Source organism: Botrytis porri, assembly GCF_014898465.1.
Source record: "Botrytis porri strain MUCL 3234 chromosome Unknown BPOR_010, whole genome shotgun sequence".
Classification (NCBI taxonomy): Eukaryota; Fungi; Ascomycota; class Leotiomycetes; order Helotiales; family Sclerotiniaceae; genus Botrytis; species Botrytis porri.
Window position 1 is genome coordinate 286,821 of NW_024066084.1, and position 21,121 is coordinate 307,941.

Below are 21,121 nucleotides of genomic sequence, written 5' to 3' on the forward strand. Positions count from 1 at the left end.
ATGTTATATGATATATGATATAGGGGATCTTTAAGTGTGCGGGTGTGTATGGATGGGTGGGTATCTGATTATATAAATAAAGGGATGGATAAATAGACGACTGAAGAAACGAATGGATATGGATAAACAAAGGAGTAGATGGATGGATTATCACCCCACGCAAATCCAAATGGATAAAGAGATGGACTTATTTCGATCGACCCAGTCTCACATTTCATCTTCTCTTCCTTATATATCATACCATATCACTCCCTAGCTACATCTATATCTACATCCATACCCGCATCTGCATCTGCATTCATATCTACATACCACACTGTCAATCCCCAACCCCCATCAACTAACCTCATCAACTCATCAACACACATCTTCCAACCTTTTCCCATAAAAACAAAACCCAACATCCCGATTCCTGATTCTCGCTACGCACAACCATCCTCGACTGAATATCTGCCCTTCAGCATACTTTCCACTAATCTGTCTCGCTCATACTACGCCCTTAACAACGCTCGTGGAATTGGAAGATGGAAGATGGAAATTGGAAATTAGAAGATCAAAGATCAAAATCCAGTCTAGCAAACCGGAGGTCAGTTGTTGACTCTATACTCGTAATATGCAAGTAAAATGCAAATAGTCGCCTCCGGATCGGAAATCGGAAATTTACAGTATCGCTCTGTACTGAGTACCTGTATTCAAGCAATGATGCAATGAGTATGTGAATGGCACCGAGGCCACAATGAGCAATCGAAGAAACCTTCACTGGATCAATCATGATCATCACTCAAAATACACAAATAAAGCTCTTCATAAGAACGTACACAAATAAACAAGATTACATCATATAAATGTACTATGACTATGACTACGACACAAACTCTTACGCCTCTGCCAATAACCAGAAAGTTGATATGTAACGTGCACTGCACAACGCCTTGTATCGCCCTTCCATTTTCCCTCGCTGCACAGCAAAGAATCCATCACACCACCCAGAAAATTTCTCCGAAAATATCCAGTCAAAACAAAAGACTTTCGTATTGTACAACGACCTTACTTATCATTCCCTTCGTTCGCCCAAATGAAACATTAGCTTAAGCCACTGTCCTCCGTTCCATGACACTTTCCACACCGTCAACTTCCTACCTCCAACTCCCTCTGCCTCTTGACAATATAGTACGTGATCAAGCTCTTTGGATCACCACTCACTCTTCCACCAATTCCACTCCAAAATCTTGCCTCTCCAATTCTTGCATGCGTACTCACACAGAGTACCACAGCGTCTAGTCTCACTCCGCTCTCCTTGCTCTCAAGACACTTCGCTGCCAATTCCAAGATGCTATCAATTTCCGCATCTTCCAACTCAACATCTGATTCGATATCTAAAGTCTGCTTGAGTATATGTAATCCCATACTAAATTTTCGGCATCCTTCCAAGGTCATTTCTTCGTTGGAGAGGGAATCGAGAATGGTTGTGATGGTCTCTTTGGGATTGGCAAGTGTAACAAGCTCATCGGCGAGAAGTTCGAGGCCACTGACAATATGAGCGCGTGCATCGTAGCAGGATCTAGTCACAAGAATAGAGTGAAAGCCTTTTGCGATATGTGGTCTGAAATACTCTCGGTAATTTTTGTACATGAGTTTGACTGTAGCTAGTATTTGTGCTTTGACATCCTGAACTTTTGCGGGCGAGAGATTTGTTAATGGTTCTTCAAGATATTCAAAAAGTCCTAACAAGAGGGAAGGGAATCTTCCTTCTCCCCATACGGCTTTGTTATCTCTGATCATGGCTTGAAGTTTTCGGAAACCGTGGACGTCTAGAGATTTGGCTCTGATCTTGGAAATACCGCTATCGAGTAATTTCGTGCTTTGTTTGAGTTTATCCGGGGACATTGGTGGGTTCTTAGCTCCCTCACCATCAAATTCGCTAATGCCATTTCTTGACAGGTTCATAGCATCTTCGTTGACAGGCACTTCTTCCAAAACGGATTGAGGACCTCTAGGTCCTGGAGTAGTGGTGTCATCTGTGCTTGAGAAAGGGTCTTCATAAACCTTCATTGGCTGATTGATAGGAGCTTTGATATCTTCCATCTCAGATGGGTCAAAGACCTGGGGGAGTTTCTCGGATTTTATCCGTTCTAACCCTGTAATGGTGGGAACAACCATTGTAAAATCTTCATCTGCTCTTGAAGGACTGGATACAGGTCCAGGTAATCCAGGTACCGATTTAGTTCTTGTCCTAACAGGACTACTGATGTGAGGGGAAGCAGCAAGTCTAGGAGAAGCAGTTGCCACTCGCCCAGATGCACTTTTTGCTGCAGGGCTTGTGTAGGTGGATTGGGTTGGATGATGAGATTGCATGGGATGGCTAGAGTGACTTGTGTTGGGTCTCGGGATTGGAGCTCTTCTAGCTTGGGGAGAGCTGGTAGCAACGGGAGTCTTAGATCTTGGTGGTCTCGCGGATGTGGAGGATGAAGGGCTGGCATTTGCTTCGCTGGAGACTTGATTAGTTCTTCTTACAGAATATGGCCCGGCAGTTGCAGGTCTAGCAGCAAGTTCTGGTCTCTTAGATTTACTTGGTCGCATGGGCGCAACAGAAAGACCTCCACGAGATCCAGTAGCCTCTAAATGTGGTCTCGTGGGAGCTGCTTCTGAAGACGATTGTTTACCTGATGCGGTTGGGACGGTTTTTATTGGAGAAAATGTTGACATCGCAGAACCAGGACGAGTAGGAATAGTCTTGGTGGCCATTTGTGCCTTTTTCTGCGCTAACATAGTCTCCCTCAAAGAAGGTCTAGGAGGTCCAGTAGTGCTCTTGGAGAAACCTAGGCCAGGCCTTGCAGAGCTGACTGCCACTGCCTTTTTTGGTGCATTGGGATTGTCTGGAGAATTCTCTAGTAGCCTCCTCTGAGTCGGTTCTAGATCCTCGATTATTCTAAAACTCGTTAGTCATCATTGAGACCGTGTAGAAATAATTAAACACCTACAACTCAGCCCTTGCTGGCCATATCTGAGCAAAGGTCCAATAAGTCGATCTCATATTCTCGCGAACACCAGGGTTGGCATCGGCTAGACCCTTTTTTATACACTTTTCAATTAGTTCCAAGCCTCCGCTATGTTCAACGTGACTTTTATGTTGCGCCTCCTTCTTCAGCAATGTTTTGAGCCAGCCTGTAGCATATGTCCTAGGCTGAACATTCTTGTCTTGGCATGCGAGCCAGATATGCTGCATAATCCGATGATTATAGGTAACGCCGCTGATGATGATGTCAACCGTCAAATTTCCGTTCTGCGAACTAATTCTCTTAGTTCCACCACAGAGTTTGATAAGGTTTTGTAGAAGAATTTCGACCATAGGATCCAGTCCAGGGCCAGCGGTCCGAGCAATTTCTTGAACGACACTACACCCTTCTTTTGAAAGACTAGTTCTCAATGAATTGACAGCTTTCAAGATACCATCTAGAAGACTTTTGATACCAGCAAGGAAAGCATCATGGTAGTCGCTTGGGGCGTTTCCAGCGTTCAATCTTCGTAACTTTGTACAACTTTGTTCTCTCTTGAACCAATTTGCTTCAGACTCCTTGTCTTGAAACCATTGATGCATTTCTTGAAAAGTTTCCTCCAATTCCCTTTGTGTATTCACATATGCAGGGTCTACTTGCTCAATTTTGACTTCTGGTGTTGCTGGTCTTGAGACGTTCATCGCAGATGCACTACTAGCTAAAGGATTTCGTATAGGGACTTCAGTTCTTTCCGGTTCCACAACTACTGGGGCTCCTCCTTGTATAAGTTGACTCGTGATAGTTGTTACGATCGCTGGTCGAACATTGAAGTTCTTCAACTGCTTCTTGAGATCGGACTTGGCTCCATTGGGGGCATTCCTGTGGCAATTAGAACATGAAAGTAATATGGCCGATGAGAAGAGACTTACTGGAATAAGGTGATGACAGTGTTTCTCGCAGTATCTCTTACCATGCCATCGGCATCTTCGAGTAGCTCCATCAGTGTAGTTACAAAACTTTTGAATGCCATTCCATGCTCTTGGTGCATCTATTTGATACGATAGTTAGAAAGTGTAAACATCCCCACGCCAAAATGCATCTGTTTACCTGCACAATCCAATTCATTGAATTTTCTTTCATCCTTGAGTTCTTTCCTATCAGTCCTGCGTTCTTCACAATTCTTTCTACATCCATCGGCGCATTTTTCCAGAACGTTGTAAGACATTGCGCAGCAAGGTGTCGATATTTCTCCCTCTGGTCGCCCATCTTATCATTTATCATTGGCAGAGTTCGGGCAGCTTCCTTGACAATATACTTTGGTTCCTGGCGTGATAATCTGGTGAGGAGATGATTGAGGGTAGAGAATCCGGCGTTGACTAGCGCGGCGTGCTGCGACGACATCGCTATGCGCAACGCTTCGAATAGTGAAAGTATGCATGGTTCTGGAACGTTGTGTTGTTTGATACTGGATTTGATGTTGTTGATCTGATTGACCTTCGAATCTATCAAAGCATCTGTTCGAAGTGTGGCCAGCAAGTTTGCTACTTGATCTTCGGTGATCTTTTCACCCATGATTGAGGTGGGGTGAAGTTGAAGAAACCGTTAATATCAAATCAGGATATGTGCCTATCTGTAGATGAGATGTGCTGTCAGTGATTGTGAGAATAGAGAAGGTTATGCACCATATGGTATTTGGTTGTTGAAGAGATGATAAAGTAGCACAATATTCACATTAAGAAGTAATCAAATTTGGAGACACTTACGATGATGTTGTACAAGGTTTGCTATGTAACTTTCCAAATTCCCTTTGAAGATAAATCTGTCGCGTCAAAACAAATTATGGTTGCCCGGGCAGGGGAAGCACGGACTAGTCTCAGAGCTTCCATTATTATAAATACGATCAGACCCCAGCAAGAGGAGACCAGCCAGTCAGATTGGTAAGAAACATGAACATTTCTATCCCTCCTCATTGGACATGTAAACACTATTGTTGACAACCTTGGAACCTATCATCTCGATATTGATTCCTGTTCAAGAAATAAAGAAAGCCCTTTCATTCATTCTCATTTGGCAGTATATCAACAAGCATTTACGACATGGCTCCTTACTGCATCTGAGTCCTCAACTTGAAAGAAGCTCATCCCTCTGCCACATCAACAAGGTCAAGCTAGGAGGCTAGGCACGGCACTCATCACTCACTCCAATACCGATATCACCAGTATTCAACCTCCATTATTACAATCCGCATAAGAAGATCAATGCAACAACATCCTTGCAAGGAGCGACCTTGTCCTAAACCTTATTCTTTGAACCTCTGAACCCTACATATCACCCGCATAATGCCCACTTCCCCCGCAACCAGCCCGGTTCCACCACCTGTATTCATGCCTCAATTCTCCAGCACCTCACCGGCTCCAACTCCAACACCGATGCCTCTTTCGAAAGAAAAGCCGGCTTCAAAGCTTAATAAAGATGATAGTTCCAATCCGTCCATCAACTTTCCTCTGCCCAAGTTACGCCTCGAGATACAGGATCTCAATCATGCGGGATCGCACACCTTCTTGACTGCCGTTAAAGCGAACGAGGCTCTGCAGACAGCTGTTCAAAGTGTTCTCACACTACTATACGAGTCTCCCAATTGTCCTACCACAACTCCAACTCCAACTCGATCCGTGACCCTCATTCTCCGTGCCATGGAAGGTGTGGCATATACAACGGGTAGTGACCTTGACAGTGACCACAAAGAGATACATTTATCCCTAGATTATATACAGCACGAGTCAATTAAGCCGGATCGAAAGAAGCATGAGATCATGGGTGTATTGACCCATGAAATGGTACATTGCTACCAATATAACGGATTCAGTACCTGCCCTGGTGGTTTGGTTGAAGGAATTGCAGATTGGGTTCGATTAAATGCCAACTTGAGTCCACCTCATTGGAAAAGGGAGGCTAGCGGGAAATGGGATGCAGGTTACCAACATACCGGTTACTTTCTTGAATATCTGGAACAGAGATTCGGTAAAGGCACTGTAAGGAGGGTGAACGAAAAACTGAGAGTTGAGCGATACGAAGAGAAACGATTTTGGACCGAACTTTGTGGAAGGCCGGTAGAACAACTCTGGAAAGATTATTCGATGTATCTGGAAGCAGAGGAGAGGAAAACTGAAGAAGAAGAATGTGTGATTGTGGAAAAGGAAGATGCTATAACACCCAAACAGCCCAAGTCGGAGGGGGATAAAGTGGCGCTCGCCACAAAAACGGAGGAAACGAAAGATAGCCCTACAAACATGGAGAAGCTTGAGTGAATTTCAGAGACGCTTTCTGAATCGATATATCATTCTAAGAATCTCAAAAACAGCCTCTCCATCACTTCACCCGATGCATATGGCATGTTTTACATCAATGGTTATCTCAAGGTGTTCAAGTTGAGCTTGTACAATTTAGAAGGTAATTTTCGACCAAGTTTCCAATTATTCACAAGGTTCAATCATTGGCTAACTTGAATTGTTATAGAAGGGTAGGATGCCATAGAATGATATAATTATATTATGATCATACATTATATATTATATATTTTTATTGCCTCCATCTATGTCCACATCATTCTCTAATCCACCACATCTTTCTTATTTGCTTCATCTCTGCCGTGTATATGTCGTGGGCCTAGATGATTTCGAGCTCAATGGCTCTGGTTAGGAGACAAGAACTAATAGTATGCCCCGAATCCAAATCTATTGCCGAAGACATCCGCTTCATGGAATCTTTGTCCGAGGTCCAATTCTGGAAGCTCATAATCTCCGGTTTCCTTTCTCATGTCGCTGGCATACTTGTCGAACGATGTTTTTAGGTCCAACTCATCGTGGTACATGTCATGTGCAATTCTTTTACTTGCGGATAACTCTTCAGAACCAAACTTTGTATCCTCCATAGCTTGCTTGAGTCTTAATGCGAAGGAAAGCTTTTCATTTTCCGCGGTCAAAGCATTCCATAGTCTTACTTTGGCTTCTATATCTTTTCTAAGGCTTGAAAATTGTTCAAAAAATGGCTCATCACTAGCGGGAAGCAATGATGCCACTCTTTGCAATTCATCTCGGGCCGAAGAGGATGGTACGTTACTTGATGTTGGGGATGCAGAGCTGGTAAGGGTTACAGATGATCCAGAGGAAGAAAAGGGCGTGGCTCCATGAACTCTTGCATGATTGCTATCTGATATTAGCGTGATGTGTCACCTTTCCACGGCAATGGGAACATACGACGTATTACTTTTGAATTTGCGAATAGCATCGCTCAGTTCTTTATTCCGAATTATTAATTGATAGTACCCTCGGTTGAAGCCGGCATAAACCTCTGAAAGACTCTGCTGTGTCGACATTGTGGACGATACTGTGGACGGTACTGTGGACGATTCTGTGGACGAGAAGGTTGAACCTGAAGATCCGACCGACGGCATTGGGGTGTGTCTTGCAGCCATGCTTCCGAATTTTGTTCGATACTGAGAATTTATGAAGTTTCTTTTAGGGGCCTATGAGGATTTTGAAAGGAAGCCGAAGACATTTTTATATTAGGTGCAGGATTTCTGGGCTAGTAGTAGTTGTCGTTCCTAGGAGGTTAGGCAAAGGCTCTAATTGTACTTATTGGATCTATTCTCGATTAAACTGACTAAGTTACAGTATACTTCTCTAAGTGTCATTCAGACTAGATAATTCCTAGATTTGAGATCTCGTGATTGACATTTTCAAACCCGAAGATTGATATGATAGTTGCCAGAAATAGACTTATCAGATGTCTTTTTCCACATCGCGTGTCGCTAACTCATTAGGGGGAAAGTTAAAAGAAACCAACTACCGATCGGAGATAAGTACGAGTAGACAACCAGGCCCAGATGAGGCATGAAATCATGATTCATTCTTCCCCCCCACACTTGGCCTTGCTTTGGGATTTTTAGTTTATCGATACACTTTCCAAGATTATGCCACAGTGGAGGTTAAAATCTTTGGCCCACGAAAAGTAGTCATTGTTCTGTACCGTACATACACACATACGTAGTGCACCAACTCAATTGTACATATGCAATGCTAGATAGATGAAATAGATAGACGAATCTCCCCAGAACACGCAAACAGCATGAAACCAAAAATGGTTAATGGTTGGCGTAAGCAAGGAATGCTTTGTTCCCTTTTCCCTTCAATATTGGATGTGTCGATGATTTGAGAGGACTGTGAAACCTCCTAGACATGTATTACGCACTCTCTTCCGTCATAAACCCGTCTAATTGGGAAATTCAATATTTCGTGAAAATGACAATACTACCATACAAGACAGGGCTTCCAGCTCCCTCGTAGATATTACTTTGAGCGGCTATCAAGCGGCACCTGGGCACAGTATGATAGAATTCAAGCTATTTACAGTAGTGTGGAGTTTACCTACTCCCCCTCAAACTCTTAGACGCCTCTTTTGTCAAACCAACATCATTCATTCCGTGCTCCGGGTTAGTCCACCTCTACTCTTGAGGACTCTTTATATAGAACTACAAACGTCCCATCGGTCTCTTAACATTGTACTTATTGTTTCTCTCTCTCTTTTTTTGTCCCTAGTTTTTGTTGTAATTCAATTTCCAAGTTTTTTGATTGATTGACCAAAAATAATTACCAAATATGCCTTTCATGTTTTCTCCAGGTATGTAATTACTAAATGAGTGTACGGCACGGTATATTGCCACCATTTAATAAGTCCGTGATATTCATTCACACACATACAAGTTACACCTGGGCAACACCCCAATTCTTATCCTGTGATAGGTGAAGATCACCCGATAACCCTGCAAGTAGTGGCGGTGTTTTTTGTATACGCAACCTCATAAGAGGCAACCATTTATCATTTCAATACCCAAAGTTCCTCTTACTTTCTCATCCTCCCCTTCTCCATGAGAGATTTCCTTCAATCTCTCCATCAATACCTTTCCCTTATTTCACACAGTCTATTGAGGGAACATGCCTAATCATCCCGTTTTGGTTTCAGGTGCGGTAATCATAGCTGCTGTGGCTGTAGGCGTAAGTTTCCCCTCTTTTTACAGAATCCATGCAATGCACAACGAAGAAATTCAAGAACTAATGGAACAATAGGCGGCGATAGCAGTATATGAATCACCACAAGCCCGACAATTCGCTGAAGATGTTCGTCGTCGAATCGCAGTCGCATTACATTCCCTCGGCGATGAAATCAATCCAAATAGTCGACAGCCCCGTTTCAACCGACCTGAGGATGCAGAGGGTTTTATGCAGAGTGCTTCGGAAGTAGGTGTAGATGCCGATGAGGATAGTCGGAGAAAACAGAGAGAGGAATTGATGTATTGGAATGCAGTACGCATGGAAAGAATGGAAAAGGAGCAGAGGATGGATGAAAGGAGACCAGCGGGAAACCCGAGCCGAAAGCCGAGTTTTGAGGATTTCTTACAAGAGGATCCCAATGCTGAGAAGGGCACTTTCGTTTACAACACTGGTACAGATTTGAATGGTCAAGCTGAAGAGGGTCTTACCCATCGACGCGGTGTCCGAGGTTTAAATCGATCGACAATCTACGCAAACCCATTTGCAGATGAGCACGGTATTGACAGCGAGGAACAACAAGCTATGGATAGAAGTTTAATGTCTCCTGAAGACGGCGAACACTACGAATCGGACTCTGAAGGATTGTACAGTTGCCACGAAGGTCGAACTCGATCCCGCTCTCGTCAAAGTACCTCCACTCTTTCACCAGCAGAACCTATCGCCCACGAAGACGCCGAAACTCTTGTTGACCTTTCTGAGCCATTCAACCCAGATCCACCAGTCTCCGTACCTACTCTTGAAAATTTGGAAACTGAGCAAACTTACACAGCAAGAGCACAAGACAATGAAAATCCATTCGCATCCATTCACGCTTGGGCCGATCATACCGATAACGCAACTGGCTTTTATTCTCCTCTCCCTGCTACACCTCACGAACGTCCTTCAACTCCAACCGCCACCCAAAGCGCCCAAGTTACTCCCCCATCACCCACTATCTCCGATCCCGATTATTCCTCTCTCGAATCTCTCGATGGAGATGGAATGATTACTCCCACAGATTCCGCCTCATTAGCCGGTTCAGGCGAAGAAATCTGGCACCCCAGAAGCGGCGCTACCAGCGACGCCGATGTCATGAGTGTAGATGACGGAATCGTCACACCAGATAGCTGGTCGGAAATTGGAAGCTTAGCAAGCGAAGATGGAGTACACCATTAATCATTCGTATCGACTCATACACTACCCACACGTATTGAGAAGCTACAACGTCTACCCACTCACTTACAAAGCATGCGGTCTATACCAAGCGTAGGAGTTGCGTTCGGCGTCGGATACATACTAGATGTCACATGGTACAGAAAAGGCATGGGAATCATCACAATTAGCTAGAGCGAGCTGCAGGAACAGTAAATTGGGGGTATAACAGCTTGGGAATACAAGCATGGCGTCGGGATTATGGGATATGGGAATGAGGAGGTTGGCGTATTGGTGGGCTTATCTAACGTTCTCTAAATTGATCGATTAACATATTAAAAATTTGTTCTAATATTTATTAACTGTTCCTTGTTGTTATGAGACAGGGTGTTGAAAAGTGATATTTTTACGTGGTTTGATGTTAGTGTGGAGTTTGATTTTGTATGAGATGTTTGTGTAACGACGGTATGTAATATGATGATGTGTTGCAACGGACATTTCCGTATCAAATCTTTCCATCACTTCTACAATTTCGATATACATAAAACGTGTGAACGATCTATCAATGTAGGGCATCGAGAGAGAAGGTCTTGCTAGTAAGATTCAGAAGCTTGAGACTTGAAATAAGATAATGGAATGTTCAAATAGTTTGAGTATTCATTGATACATACTATGTAGGTAGATATCCAGGAGGAAGTCATCATTTATTTACTTATGATTTGAGATATTACAATTATGATCCGACTCCCGATATCCTCCGCCGTTTATAATTACAATAAGCATCTTTACAAAATGAGTGGGTACCTGTGTATAGGCATGTACAAATAAGCAAAAGATACAATATACCAAAAAAAATGAATACTCAACCCTCAAGCCGGCACCCCCTCATAAACCGCACCCTCTCTCACCCTCCTCCTCCTCTTCCCCTCACGCTTCCTCCCCAAAACCCCCTTCCCACAATTAACACACAGCACGAGGAAAAAGATGATCAATACAATAATCGTCGCCACCAACGGCACAATCACCACTCTCTCACTCACATGATCGGCAGCCTCTCGGTTACTATACGGACACGTTGTATTCGGACCGCCCGTGGTCCAGCAATTTTTCGTATCGAGAGAATTGAAGTCGAGCCAGATTTTTGGATCGTCGGGGTCGAGGTCGCGGGCGGGAGAGAGATTGGTGACTGTTTGGGAGAGGTATGCGTTTTCGAGGGAGGTGCGGGGCGCGGAGAAGAGGTAGGGGGAGGGACAGGCTTGGGAGGCGTAGGAGTAGGAGATGGGGTAGGTGGTGAGGGTCCAGTTGTAGGGTTGTAAGGGGGCGCGACAGGCGGCGTAGAGTTTGGTGGAGCAGTCGGTTACGTGCCAGTGGGTGGTGGTGGGGTGGAGAGTGGCGCAACGGAAGAGGGGGTCATTGTTGTCGCTGTCGCTGTCATTGGAGGAGCGGGGTTCGTAGGGGGCCCAGGACCAGATGGTGGAGTAGGTGTAATTTTGGTAGGGGAGATTGTTGGTGTCGGCGGTGGTGTTGAGGAGGGTTGTGTTGAGGGTTGGGGATATACCACACTTTGTGAGAGAGGATGTTAGGTTGAGGAGGGAAGTCAGGTTGGAATTCGATCTTGTGGGATAGTCGAACCCGGGTATGTTTGCGGTTGTTGCCCAGGATGAGTTAACTTGAGAAATGTCTTCGGTGGCGTTAACGAGGAAGCAACCACTTTCTACTACTCCATCAGCGCTGACCAATGTGTCATTGTCGCGGCGGTTGCTAAGGTAGCCTGGAGGGAAAATAGTTCCTGCATCTCTACTGAAATCATAAATCTCCATTTGGGGATCCACAGAGCCGAATTGTAAAAGTATTCGTTTGCCTTGAGAAAACTCGATGTAGGACTCTGATGGCCAACCATCTTCAGTGGATATGATGCCAAATTCTTGCGTGACGGTAGTATAATAATCCAAGGTAGGTCGATATCTCTCTAAAACTTGATACCAAGATGTATTTAAATTTGCTCGATTGGACCTTAGGTCGTGTGGTGTGTATATGTATGCTGATAAATTTGCCGCGAAAAGGAAGCTTAAAGATTCTGTAAGATCCGGAAGGTCGGTGGGCTGAGGAGAAGGGTCATCAATGCCGGAACCAGACTTTACCGCGTGGATATTGAGAGTCAGTATCAACATATATGCATCAATCGTATTTTGTGTTTCGTGTATGTAATCCAAAAGAAGACTTGTTAGCATATGTAAGTTGATAGTGTTAGTGCAAATGTAACTTCCAATATTATACAGCGACTTGTTCGAAGTGTTTGGGATTGCAGAGGCTACAGGTACTGTTGATTCGAGAGAGCTTGCTATTACGTTCACTGCGGACAAACTAGGAGAAGTAGGTCTTGAAATGAATGTACCATCTACATCTGTCATACTTGGTGAGGCAATGATGGAACTCGTGGCTGCATCTTGCCTAGGAATCAAATCTGTAGTTTGCTGGGCTGAAGTTATACTGGCTATGGTGGATGAAAGCGTCGATGTTGGAGTTGGTGTAGAGGCATCATCCGAGCTCGAAACTGGTACGGCAGCAGGACAAAAACTCCATAATTGTCTTGCTTCATCCCAATACAAATCCATATCCAGTCTCCGGAAGCCATTGGCCAATAAATTGGAAATGCAAGTAGCCGCATCATCATCCTCATATTTGAGGGATGAGAAACACGCGGCCGTCAAGGAGGCGCCAGGAGCCGTAGCATAATTAATTGGTATGTTCAATCCCAAATCTCTCTGTGACTAAGAAATGATTTAGCAAGAGTGTCCATGTTGATCCGGTCAGAAGAGCGTAACACACCAGAAATGCTGTGTCGTAAGGAGACTCCGGTAAAGCAGCATTATCTGGCTTATAAATTTCACTCATTTTACAAAGTGAGTATCAAACGTCTGTCTTCTACTCAATAGTTGCGAATGTTGCCCCTCTGTTTTCTTATCCATCCGAAGCATCCGAACGACTGAATGCTGTCATAGCTTATGAATGGCCACCAAAATGTATTTTATGAAGTTGAGAAAGAATACGAGAATGGAAGTATCATGCTGAACTGACATAGAATTGATCAATCATTGTTATACTAGAATATGGATGACGACATAGGATTAGATAAAGGTTGTAAAACTTAATAATGTGAAGTTCTTTTTTTTGTATTTTGTATTTTGTCATTTTAGCTCTATTTGGATAGCCGACTCGATGATGAAGGGGATTTCAAAAGAAGGGCTGGATTGGGCGATCCTGTGACTTGGATGCCTGAGGACGCTAATGCCGCTGATGCCGTTGATACTCAGATCCTTGTCGAAGCTCGTAGAACAAACAAACACATAAATTGTAATCCTTGGAGCCTTGGAGCCTTGGACGCTTGGACAAGCCGTGCACCGAAGCTCCGTGCACCATTCATGCCAGCATGCCTCACGAGTTACAAAGTACAGTACTCCTCCTGGGCAGCTTACCTCATCGGGCTGCCTGTTAACGTCCGCCACATCGTGTGGCTGTATAACCCGATTTATACCCACCTGCCACACTAAATAAAGATTTGGACAGATAACTTTAATAAATCTTTATTATTCACGCATTCACCCATTCACCCATTCAATCACCCATTCACTCACTTCAACCACATTTGGCCCTAGGAATTCCCCTTACATCCACCACATATTGTATTCAACTTTACAATTTCCAATATGGATTCTCCAAAAGCAGATCCCCAACAAGGACCACCACCAGGACTGGGTCAGATTCAATTCAGATTACCAGATGGTTCACAACCCAGTCCGGAACAAATACAGATGATGCAACAGCAAATCGCTCAACAAGCACAACAACAAGGATTATCGATACCCGAATTCATAGCAAAGATGAATGCGCAAAATCAAGCCCGATTACAAGCCCAACAAGGCCAGCAGCCATCTCCAGAACAAATTCAGGCCATGCAGAAGCAGCTAGCTCAAGACGCCGAGAAGGCTGGAATGTCTGTACCTGAATTTGTAGCAAAGATTAAGGCGCAACAAGCTCAGCAGCAAGCTCTACAACAAGGCCAACAGCCATCTCCGGAACAAATTCAAGCCATGCAAAAGCAATTAGCTCAGGACGCTGAAAAGGCTGGAATGTCTGTTCCTGAATTTGTAGCAAAGATTAAGGCGCAACAAGCTCAGCAGCAAGCTCTACAACAAGGCCCACCACCATCTCCGGAACAAGTCCAGGCGATGAAAGAGAAATTGGCTCAAGATGCAGCAAAAGCTGGTATGACTGTACCTGAATTTGTAGAAAAGATAAAGGCGGATGCCATGGCCCAACAGCAGAAACAAAGAGAAGCTGCAATGGCCCAACAACAGCAGCAACAACCTCAACCAATTCAACCAGGCCCTCCAAATCCAGCAGCTATCGCTCTCGCAAACTTCTTAATGGGTCAGGACTTGAAAGCGAGAACATGTATCTTGAATGGTCAAAGAAAGAACATGTTCAAAGGTAAAAAAATTCACTACCATATTACAATTACTTTCTAACACGTAATCACAGTGAAACGCGCTCTCCGAGCCATCCAGTCACCAGCTTATGAGAAGGCTCGCAAGAAGAACCCACTTCTCCCCGAAATTACTGATCGCGCCTCACTCGAAAACTGCTTCAAACTACTCCCACTTTCTCTCCTTGCACTTCGTATTTCCAAAGTCGACCCTCATGAAGGTCATGATCATGCCCCTGGTGCTCACAATACGAAGCGGGTGAAAGGACTTTGGACTGTCAAAATTGAACAACAGCAAGAGTGCAGGGAAGATCTCCATTTCGTTTGGCTTTATGAAGGTGCACAAATCAAACAGAAATTATACGCTGCTGGAGCATTAGCGATTGTCTTTGCAATTGTCATGTTCCCACTTTGGCCAATGAAGATGAGATTGGGTGTTTGGTATCTAAGTATGGGTATGCTTGGATTGTTAGGATTATTCTTTGCGATGGCCATTTTCAGATTAATTCTGTTTGGTATTACAATGTTTGCAGTGCCTCCTGGATTATGGTTATACCCAAATCTTTTTGAGGATGTTGGATTCTTCGATAGTTTTAGACCAGTCTGGGGATGGCAAGAGGTATGATTTATCTTTTATGATATATCTTATTATGGAGCAGGAAAAGCTAACATGATCAATAGGAGAAGAAGAAAGGCAAGAAGAAGTCTAAGTCAAGTGCTTCCGCCAGTGCAAGCGCTATTGGAGCAGCAATGACAGGTCAACCAGCTCCAGCATCGGCAACCACGACAGGATCGACAGCACAAATTTCTACCGGAGAAAGTACACAACGAAATTTAGCACCCAGAATTGAGGAGGTGTTTGATGAAGAGTAATTACGCAGTAAATGATTTTACTACGTGATATGATACCTGGAAGGCGATTTATGGATGGGCTGATGGATCGATCTATGGATGATCGGAGTATCACTGGTGTACAATACTTTATGTGGATATTGGGAAGGAAATAATGTTCTTTTTTCTTGGTCCTAGATCTTTGATTCTATCTGCATCTTTTTATTTTTGGTGAAATTGTACCACTGGAATTTACATTTGACAGGTGATTGATAACAATGACAATTCAATTCTAACAAAATACCAAATGTAGCAACCTTTACATACCCACCGGATATAGATTTCGGCTATTGAAATATGTTCTCAGAGGAGATTTAGAATTCGGTGTCTGGTCCTTTGATTCCAATGTACTATTATTGTATCTACAATATTTGCAAGATGTGCAATATATTATTTTCAATAATAATGAGTGTACCATTCCTAGGTATTTTCCATATTTAATATTCTATCAAAACACAAAACACATATGTCCAATCTCCAACTCCATCTAATATGCAAAAGTTTCGACTCTCAAACTTCAGAGACTATCCGAGTGATCATCCACATGCTCAAACTGTTTTCCATAATCCTCCGGAAGCCTAAGATTTCTCGGCAATGTATACTGTCCTCGACAAGTCCCCATTGTCCTACAATCTAAATCGCACTTCCCATAGAGTCGACAATAGCACTTTTGCGCACTCGGACACGCCTGTCTATTAAGTCTCTCCAAATCCAGCATTCCCTGCTCCCCTCCTTCCTGCTCCAAAAACAACACGTGCCACAAATAACTCAATATCCTCCCCGCCACCTTATCATCCCTCGGAGCTCCCTTCGGATCCAACAACCACTGTCTCAGCGCTACATACTCCTCTCTCTCATGTTTCCAGATACTTTTCCTCGACACCACAAACTGCGCACAACATTGACTTCTCACCACATCGGTTCTACTCAACTGTTTCCCCTCTCCGAATAATACTCTCGATGCTTTCGGCATGGCCGCATCAGAAACCGCTCGTTTATCCCACGGTTGCAGCGATGCTTGCATACTCGTTTCGAGACTTCCTTGCGCTACGGCTTTCTCCCCACAGGTACTGAGACTCCAATCACATTTCAGATTATGGTAACCGTCTTCCGCCAACGCAGTTTCAATATTAAGATGGGTTAACAGATCTAGATTATCATACGTAGGATGATCATTATGCCACTGGAAGCGATTTCCATGGATGAAGACCGCGCCTGCCGCGGGAATATGTTCATAATTGTCGATCAGGAATGTGAGGTAGGGCATCGCTTCGTGCGCGCGATTAGCAGGTACTTGGAGGATTTTCTGAGAGGATTGGAGCAGGGGGGAGGAATCGACATTGTAGATGCAGATGTGGTATTTGGAGCGGAGGGGAGAGAGCCAGGCGGGGTCGCCATCGGCGGAGACGTGGGAGACGATCAGAGCGGGTTTGGTGGTGGTGGAGAGACCGGGACAGAGACCGTGGGGTGCGGGGAGGGCGGGTTGGCGGGAAGTGTAGGGATACCGGATGCGTGTCCAGGGGAATGAGGTGTTGCTGGAGGAACGGTTGAGGTAGATGATGAGGAAGAGGGCGCTGGTGAAAAGCGTGAGGTGCACGAGGGCTTTGCGGGTTGTGCGTCTCATTTTTGGAGGGTTTTCCGATGCTGGGTAGGGATATGGGGGTTAGAGATAGGATGAGATGTATATTCAACTAGTCATCTATACAAACAACCCAAGCAAAAATCATTGATTCAATATATCTCATATAATCGACTTTTCAAGAAATAACTCGCAAAGATATCCCTGTCATCAGTCTCCAAACATATTAAGGAAATTCCAACCTCCTAGTCTCGCTAGTCAAACCGCTCATCCATCCAGCGATCGTCTCCACTTCACTTCAGTTCACTTCGGAGCTAAAAAAGAAGTTCGTTTCATACTTTGATTTTACCTAGTTCCACCAGGTCTTATTAGACCCCCAAAAAGAAAAGCGACAAGTGGATTTCAAACCCCCGCAATAGCGATTCAAAAGCTTGAATTCATGTAAAGTTTAACATCGTATGTAGTATAAACAAAAAGGCTAACTCGAAACTGATAATCTAAGTTTCTACTCGTAGGAAAATCTTAGTACTTATTAATTCACGATTTAGCACATCAACCCGAGCAAAGGAGTAAAATGACATAAGCGAATTCTCTATCCATCTATCCATCTATAAAGGATAATCCACCATCAATTACGATACTTCAAATGCATAGTATTATTTTCTTTAACTTTTCGTAGTATACAATAATACTTTGGGGATGGTGCAAAGTAGAGTATAGGTACCTATCAATATTAGGTAGAAGAGATATTCGTACGATAATGTTACATAACTTACCAATATCCATATATATCTCAGCTATCAACGATTGATCATATCAACATCAATCAAAAAAATAGAATAAGAAATATCCTTTATGCGAATCGCATTAAAAGTATACTCAATACCTACTTTGCTATCAGAATCTCTGAAGTAAGATTTCATTCTAGCTTACTCCTGTAATATCCAAATCCATCGTATCTCTCTAATCACGTATGTATAGTTCGGGTCCTCAATAAGATTCTTTAGTATGCTTCATTTCATAACTTAATAAGTCGAATATCTTCTCTCATGATAAAGGCATCTGTTATATGGATTTTCCTCCCACCTAGGTATCTTTTGCTCCACCTCTCCACCTCTCATCTCTCGTTTTCGAGTTATTATTACAAAATGTCAAATTCGTACAAGAAAGACGTACACTCTTCGGTATACAATAATTCAATCCTAGAGTCATCGAATATACTTTTTCATCCGCCTACCCATTTCTCATTTTCGGCCTAATTGTCTTATCCATCAATCTATTGCCAATCATCATCACCAGCAACATCATAATCGATGTTTTCTTGCATGTCTCTCTCCCCACCATGTCCACTCATACCCATTGAATTAGACTCTTGTGCCATGGCATCACCTTCCATTCCACCTTCCATCTTGGAATCTGACTCTGTATTACCACCTCCGATTGAGTTCTGGGTATTCGGCAATGTGACCGGCGGCAGAGGAGTTTGAATCCATGATAATTCAACCTTCCCTACCGATGGAATCTCGCCGTTCTGAAGACCATACATGAATTTCTCAGCCGTGTGACGATCTTTGAAAGTAATCTGACAACCATTTGGCGTATTTGTGAGTTCGGTATATTCACCAATACCCTATGAATGTATTAGTACACATCGACGAAAATTTTGGAGGGAGAAAAGGGAAGACATACCAAAAGATGCTCTCTTAGGCTCTCGTCCGTCTGAGGATTTGTAAAGTCGGCACCACTAACGGCAATCTTCTTCGTTCGATTGTCAAGATTGTAGCGAGCTGGAGCACCACCACCAAAAGTAGCACCGCCACGCCCTCTGAAACCACCTCGAAAACCACGTGGAGCAAAAGTGCCTCTTCCTCTATAGCCACCACGTCCGCGACCTCGCCCACCCCATGTATCATCAGAAAGAGGGCTATCCAGACTTGGTAAACCTAAGGATTGAGCTTCCGCCTCTAAAGCTGCAAGTTGTTTCTTCAAAGCTTCTGTTTGAGATGAAGGTGCGGGTGCAGGAGAACCGCCTTCTGCATTGACACCTGGAGATACAGATTTACCAGACTTGGCCGCAAGTCTTTCCATCAGCTTTCTCTTTTCCTCGGCTTGATTTTTCAAAAGCTCTTCTTGACGTCTTTCTAGCTCCTTACGCGTGGCTTCCATTTCCTGTTTCTTCTTCATTTTTTCCTCGTGAGCTTTCTGTACTTCTTGCTGCTTCTTTGCGAACTCTTCGAGGTCAATTTGAGGTTCATCCGACTCTCTTGCAGGAACTGGGCCAGATGTACCATTATGAATTGTGCCATCAAATGATCCATTAGCAGGGGGTTTTGGAAGCGCTTCATTATTTGTGAACCAATAGACCTTTACAAATCTATTGTCAAAAATAACCTTAGGTGAGCTGTATGCTGCATTCGCCCCGTTCCAGTCATCAAATGTGATCAGAGCCAAACGTTTATATGGTTTCATGTCTACCTTCTTTATGTTACCGAATTGAGTGAAAAATTCTCGAACGGTTTCCTCTGAGAACTTGTCTTCTGGAATTTGCTCTACCACGATTGTAGTATTGTTCTTGTTATAGTTTGCTCGATCGGATGAGAACTCTGATCGTCTCGCACCCCTGTTAGAATGCATTTGCGATCCACCTCTGCCCATAGACTGCCCTCTGCCACGTCCCATACCACCACGGTTGTTTTCAAAGCCGTTGTATGGTACCGGTCGTTGACTGTTGTCATTCTGGTTCTGATTTCCGGTCAAAAGTGATGCATTGCTTGGATCGTACTCGTCTGTAGGTTTGCCAGCACCTCCAGGAACATATATCGAATCTTGACCATGCTCGAACATACAAGTATTTCCTCGCGCGCAAAATCCCTTTTGGTCGTAATCCCGACATCTTTGTTTCCTCTGGCCCGTTGGTCCTTGATGCCCTCTATTTTGATTAGCTCCGTTAGGAGGAAATCCTGGCATACCTTGTGGAAGAGGCATACCCATCGCACCCATAGCTTGCTGCATGGCAAGAAGAGCTGCCATTGGATTGTTTGGATCGAGAGGAGGTAAGCCTGTTGGAGAACCTGGAATGTTAGGCATATTAGGCATTTGCATATGTTGTGGACGGCCTTGAAATCCTCCTCTGCCACTATTGAAATTGTCGAAAGATCCACGTCCTGCCGCGCTACCCCTTCGAGGCTGTTTAAATGCGCGCGAATTCTGATCACCGCCTCCCATGTACATTTGAGGATCTCCATCGCCTCGTCCGTCAAATGCGCGCTTTCGAGAACCGTTTTGATGGCCCATCGAAGGTCCCATATTTGGGTTATTGAAAGCTGGAGCTGATGGTCCGGTAGGTGGCGCGAATTGTTGCGAATCGCGACGAGGAGGTCCAACACTCAAATAAGTCTTATATTGGAGGGCATCGAAGACATCTCGTACGAAAATTGATGTATCCTCTTTCAAGAAATCGGGAATTTCAGCCATGCAAAGTTGTCGAACTGTATTGACATCTCCATCGTGTCGCAATAAAGCAAGAACATAATCGGCAAGAACATCTGCATCTGCATCTGACCTATAAAGAAAATTAACATGACATCTCTGAGATGACGGAAATTGAAGCTGAACATACGTATTCTCAAGTCTCTTTATAATCCATTTCTTCAATTCTCCCGCATCTTCTTCTGAAAACAACATCTTGAGAATGAGATTCCTTTTGTTGCAGTATGCTGTTGAAAGAAGTATTCTTAATTCTTCGTATCAAATTGGGTTCAGGGAAATTATCGATTTGCAATCATGAATTCATGACTGTCTGCACAAACAGTTTGACTTTGGGAATAAATTATTGAGAGCCTCGGGCAAGTTAAACTTTTGGGAAACTGGAAGCTCTATTGTGGTCCGAGCTTATTGGGTGATCCGAGTGCCTAGTGGCCTCTGTACA

General features: G+C 43.9%; 8 protein-coding genes across 8 annotated transcripts; 3 read left to right on the top strand and 5 right to left on the bottom strand.

The window, feature by feature from the left end:
- Positions 1–826: 826 nt before the first annotated feature.
- On the bottom strand, positions 827–4,676 carry EAF01_007557 (uncharacterized protein). The gene is made up of 4 exons (XM_038915813.1): positions 4,104–4,676; positions 3,926–4,044; positions 2,982–3,875; positions 827–2,929 (listed from the first exon to the last, which is right to left on the bottom strand). The coding sequence occupies exons 1-4, from the start codon at positions 4,566–4,568 to the stop codon at positions 1,129–1,131; spliced, it is 3,279 nt and encodes a 1,092-aa protein (XP_038768284.1). The 5' UTR covers positions 4,569–4,676; the 3' UTR covers positions 827–1,128.
- A 659-nt stretch (positions 4,677–5,335) lies between these two features.
- EAF01_007558 (uncharacterized protein) lies at positions 5,336–6,304 on the top strand (the record flags this gene model as incomplete). Its single annotated transcript, XM_038915814.1, has 1 exon — positions 5,336–6,304. One exon carries the CDS (start codon positions 5,336–5,338, stop codon positions 6,302–6,304), a length of 969 nt encoding a protein of 322 aa, XP_038768285.1.
- A 401-nt stretch (positions 6,305–6,705) lies between these two features.
- On the bottom strand, positions 6,706–7,371 carry EAF01_007559 (uncharacterized protein; the record flags this gene model as incomplete). The annotated part of the gene is made up of 2 exons (XM_038915815.1): positions 6,706–7,201; positions 7,253–7,371. 2 exons carry the CDS (start codon positions 7,369–7,371, stop codon positions 6,706–6,708), a joined length of 615 nt encoding a protein of 204 aa, XP_038768286.1.
- A 1,485-nt stretch (positions 7,372–8,856) lies between these two features.
- EAF01_007560 (uncharacterized protein) lies at positions 8,857–10,661 on the top strand. The gene is made up of 2 exons (XM_038915816.1): positions 8,857–9,049; positions 9,122–10,661. Exons 1-2 carry the CDS (start codon positions 8,990–8,992, stop codon positions 10,259–10,261), a joined length of 1,200 nt encoding a protein of 399 aa, XP_038768287.1. The 5' UTR covers positions 8,857–8,989; the 3' UTR covers positions 10,262–10,661.
- Positions 10,662–11,106: 445 nt separating this feature from the next.
- Positions 11,107–13,408, bottom strand: EAF01_007561 (uncharacterized protein; the record flags this gene model as incomplete). Its single annotated transcript, XM_038915817.1, has 2 exons — positions 13,067–13,408; positions 11,107–13,008 (listed from the first exon to the last, which is right to left on the bottom strand). Exons 1-2 carry the CDS (start codon positions 13,130–13,132, stop codon positions 11,107–11,109), a joined length of 1,968 nt encoding a protein of 655 aa, XP_038768288.1. The 5' UTR covers positions 13,133–13,408.
- A 536-nt stretch (positions 13,409–13,944) lies between these two features.
- EAF01_007562 (uncharacterized protein) lies at positions 13,945–15,596 on the top strand (the record flags this gene model as incomplete). The annotated part of the gene is made up of 3 exons (XM_038915818.1): positions 13,945–14,728; positions 14,780–15,342; positions 15,405–15,596. The coding sequence occupies 3 exons, from the start codon at positions 13,945–13,947 to the stop codon at positions 15,594–15,596; spliced, it is 1,539 nt and encodes a 512-aa protein (XP_038768289.1).
- A 535-nt stretch (positions 15,597–16,131) lies between these two features.
- On the bottom strand, positions 16,132–17,238 carry EAF01_007563 (uncharacterized protein; the record flags this gene model as incomplete). The annotated part of the gene is made up of 1 exon (XM_038915819.1): positions 16,132–17,238. The coding sequence occupies one exon, from the start codon at positions 17,236–17,238 to the stop codon at positions 16,132–16,134; it is 1,107 nt and encodes a 368-aa protein (XP_038768290.1).
- Positions 17,239–18,469: 1,231 nt separating this feature from the next.
- EAF01_007564 (uncharacterized protein) lies at positions 18,470–20,877 on the bottom strand (the record flags this gene model as incomplete). Its single annotated transcript, XM_038915820.1, has 3 exons — positions 18,470–18,823; positions 18,883–20,755; positions 20,813–20,877. The coding sequence occupies 3 exons, from the start codon at positions 20,875–20,877 to the stop codon at positions 18,470–18,472; spliced, it is 2,292 nt and encodes a 763-aa protein (XP_038768291.1).
- Between the last annotated feature and the right edge of the window lie 244 nt (positions 20,878–21,121).

Coding starts and splice junctions, on each gene's coding strand:
- EAF01_007557 (XM_038915813.1), bottom strand. CDS start 4,568: ATGGGTGAAAAGATCACCGAAGATCAAGTAGCAAACTTGCTGGCCACA. Junction 4,045..4,103: donor CAATGAATTGGATTGTGCAG/GTAAACAGATGC, acceptor CGTATCAAATAG/ATGCACCAAGAGCATGGAAT. Junction 2,930..2,981: donor TGGCCAGCAAGGGCTGAGTT/GTAGGTGTTTAA, acceptor AACGAGTTTTAG/AATAATCGAGGATCTAGAAC.
- EAF01_007560 (XM_038915816.1), top strand. CDS start 8,990: ATGCCTAATCATCCCGTTTTGGTTTCAGGTGCGGTAATCATAGCTGCT. Junction 9,050..9,121: donor TAGCTGCTGTGGCTGTAGGC/GTAAGTTTCCCC, acceptor ATGGAACAATAG/GCGGCGATAGCAGTATATGA.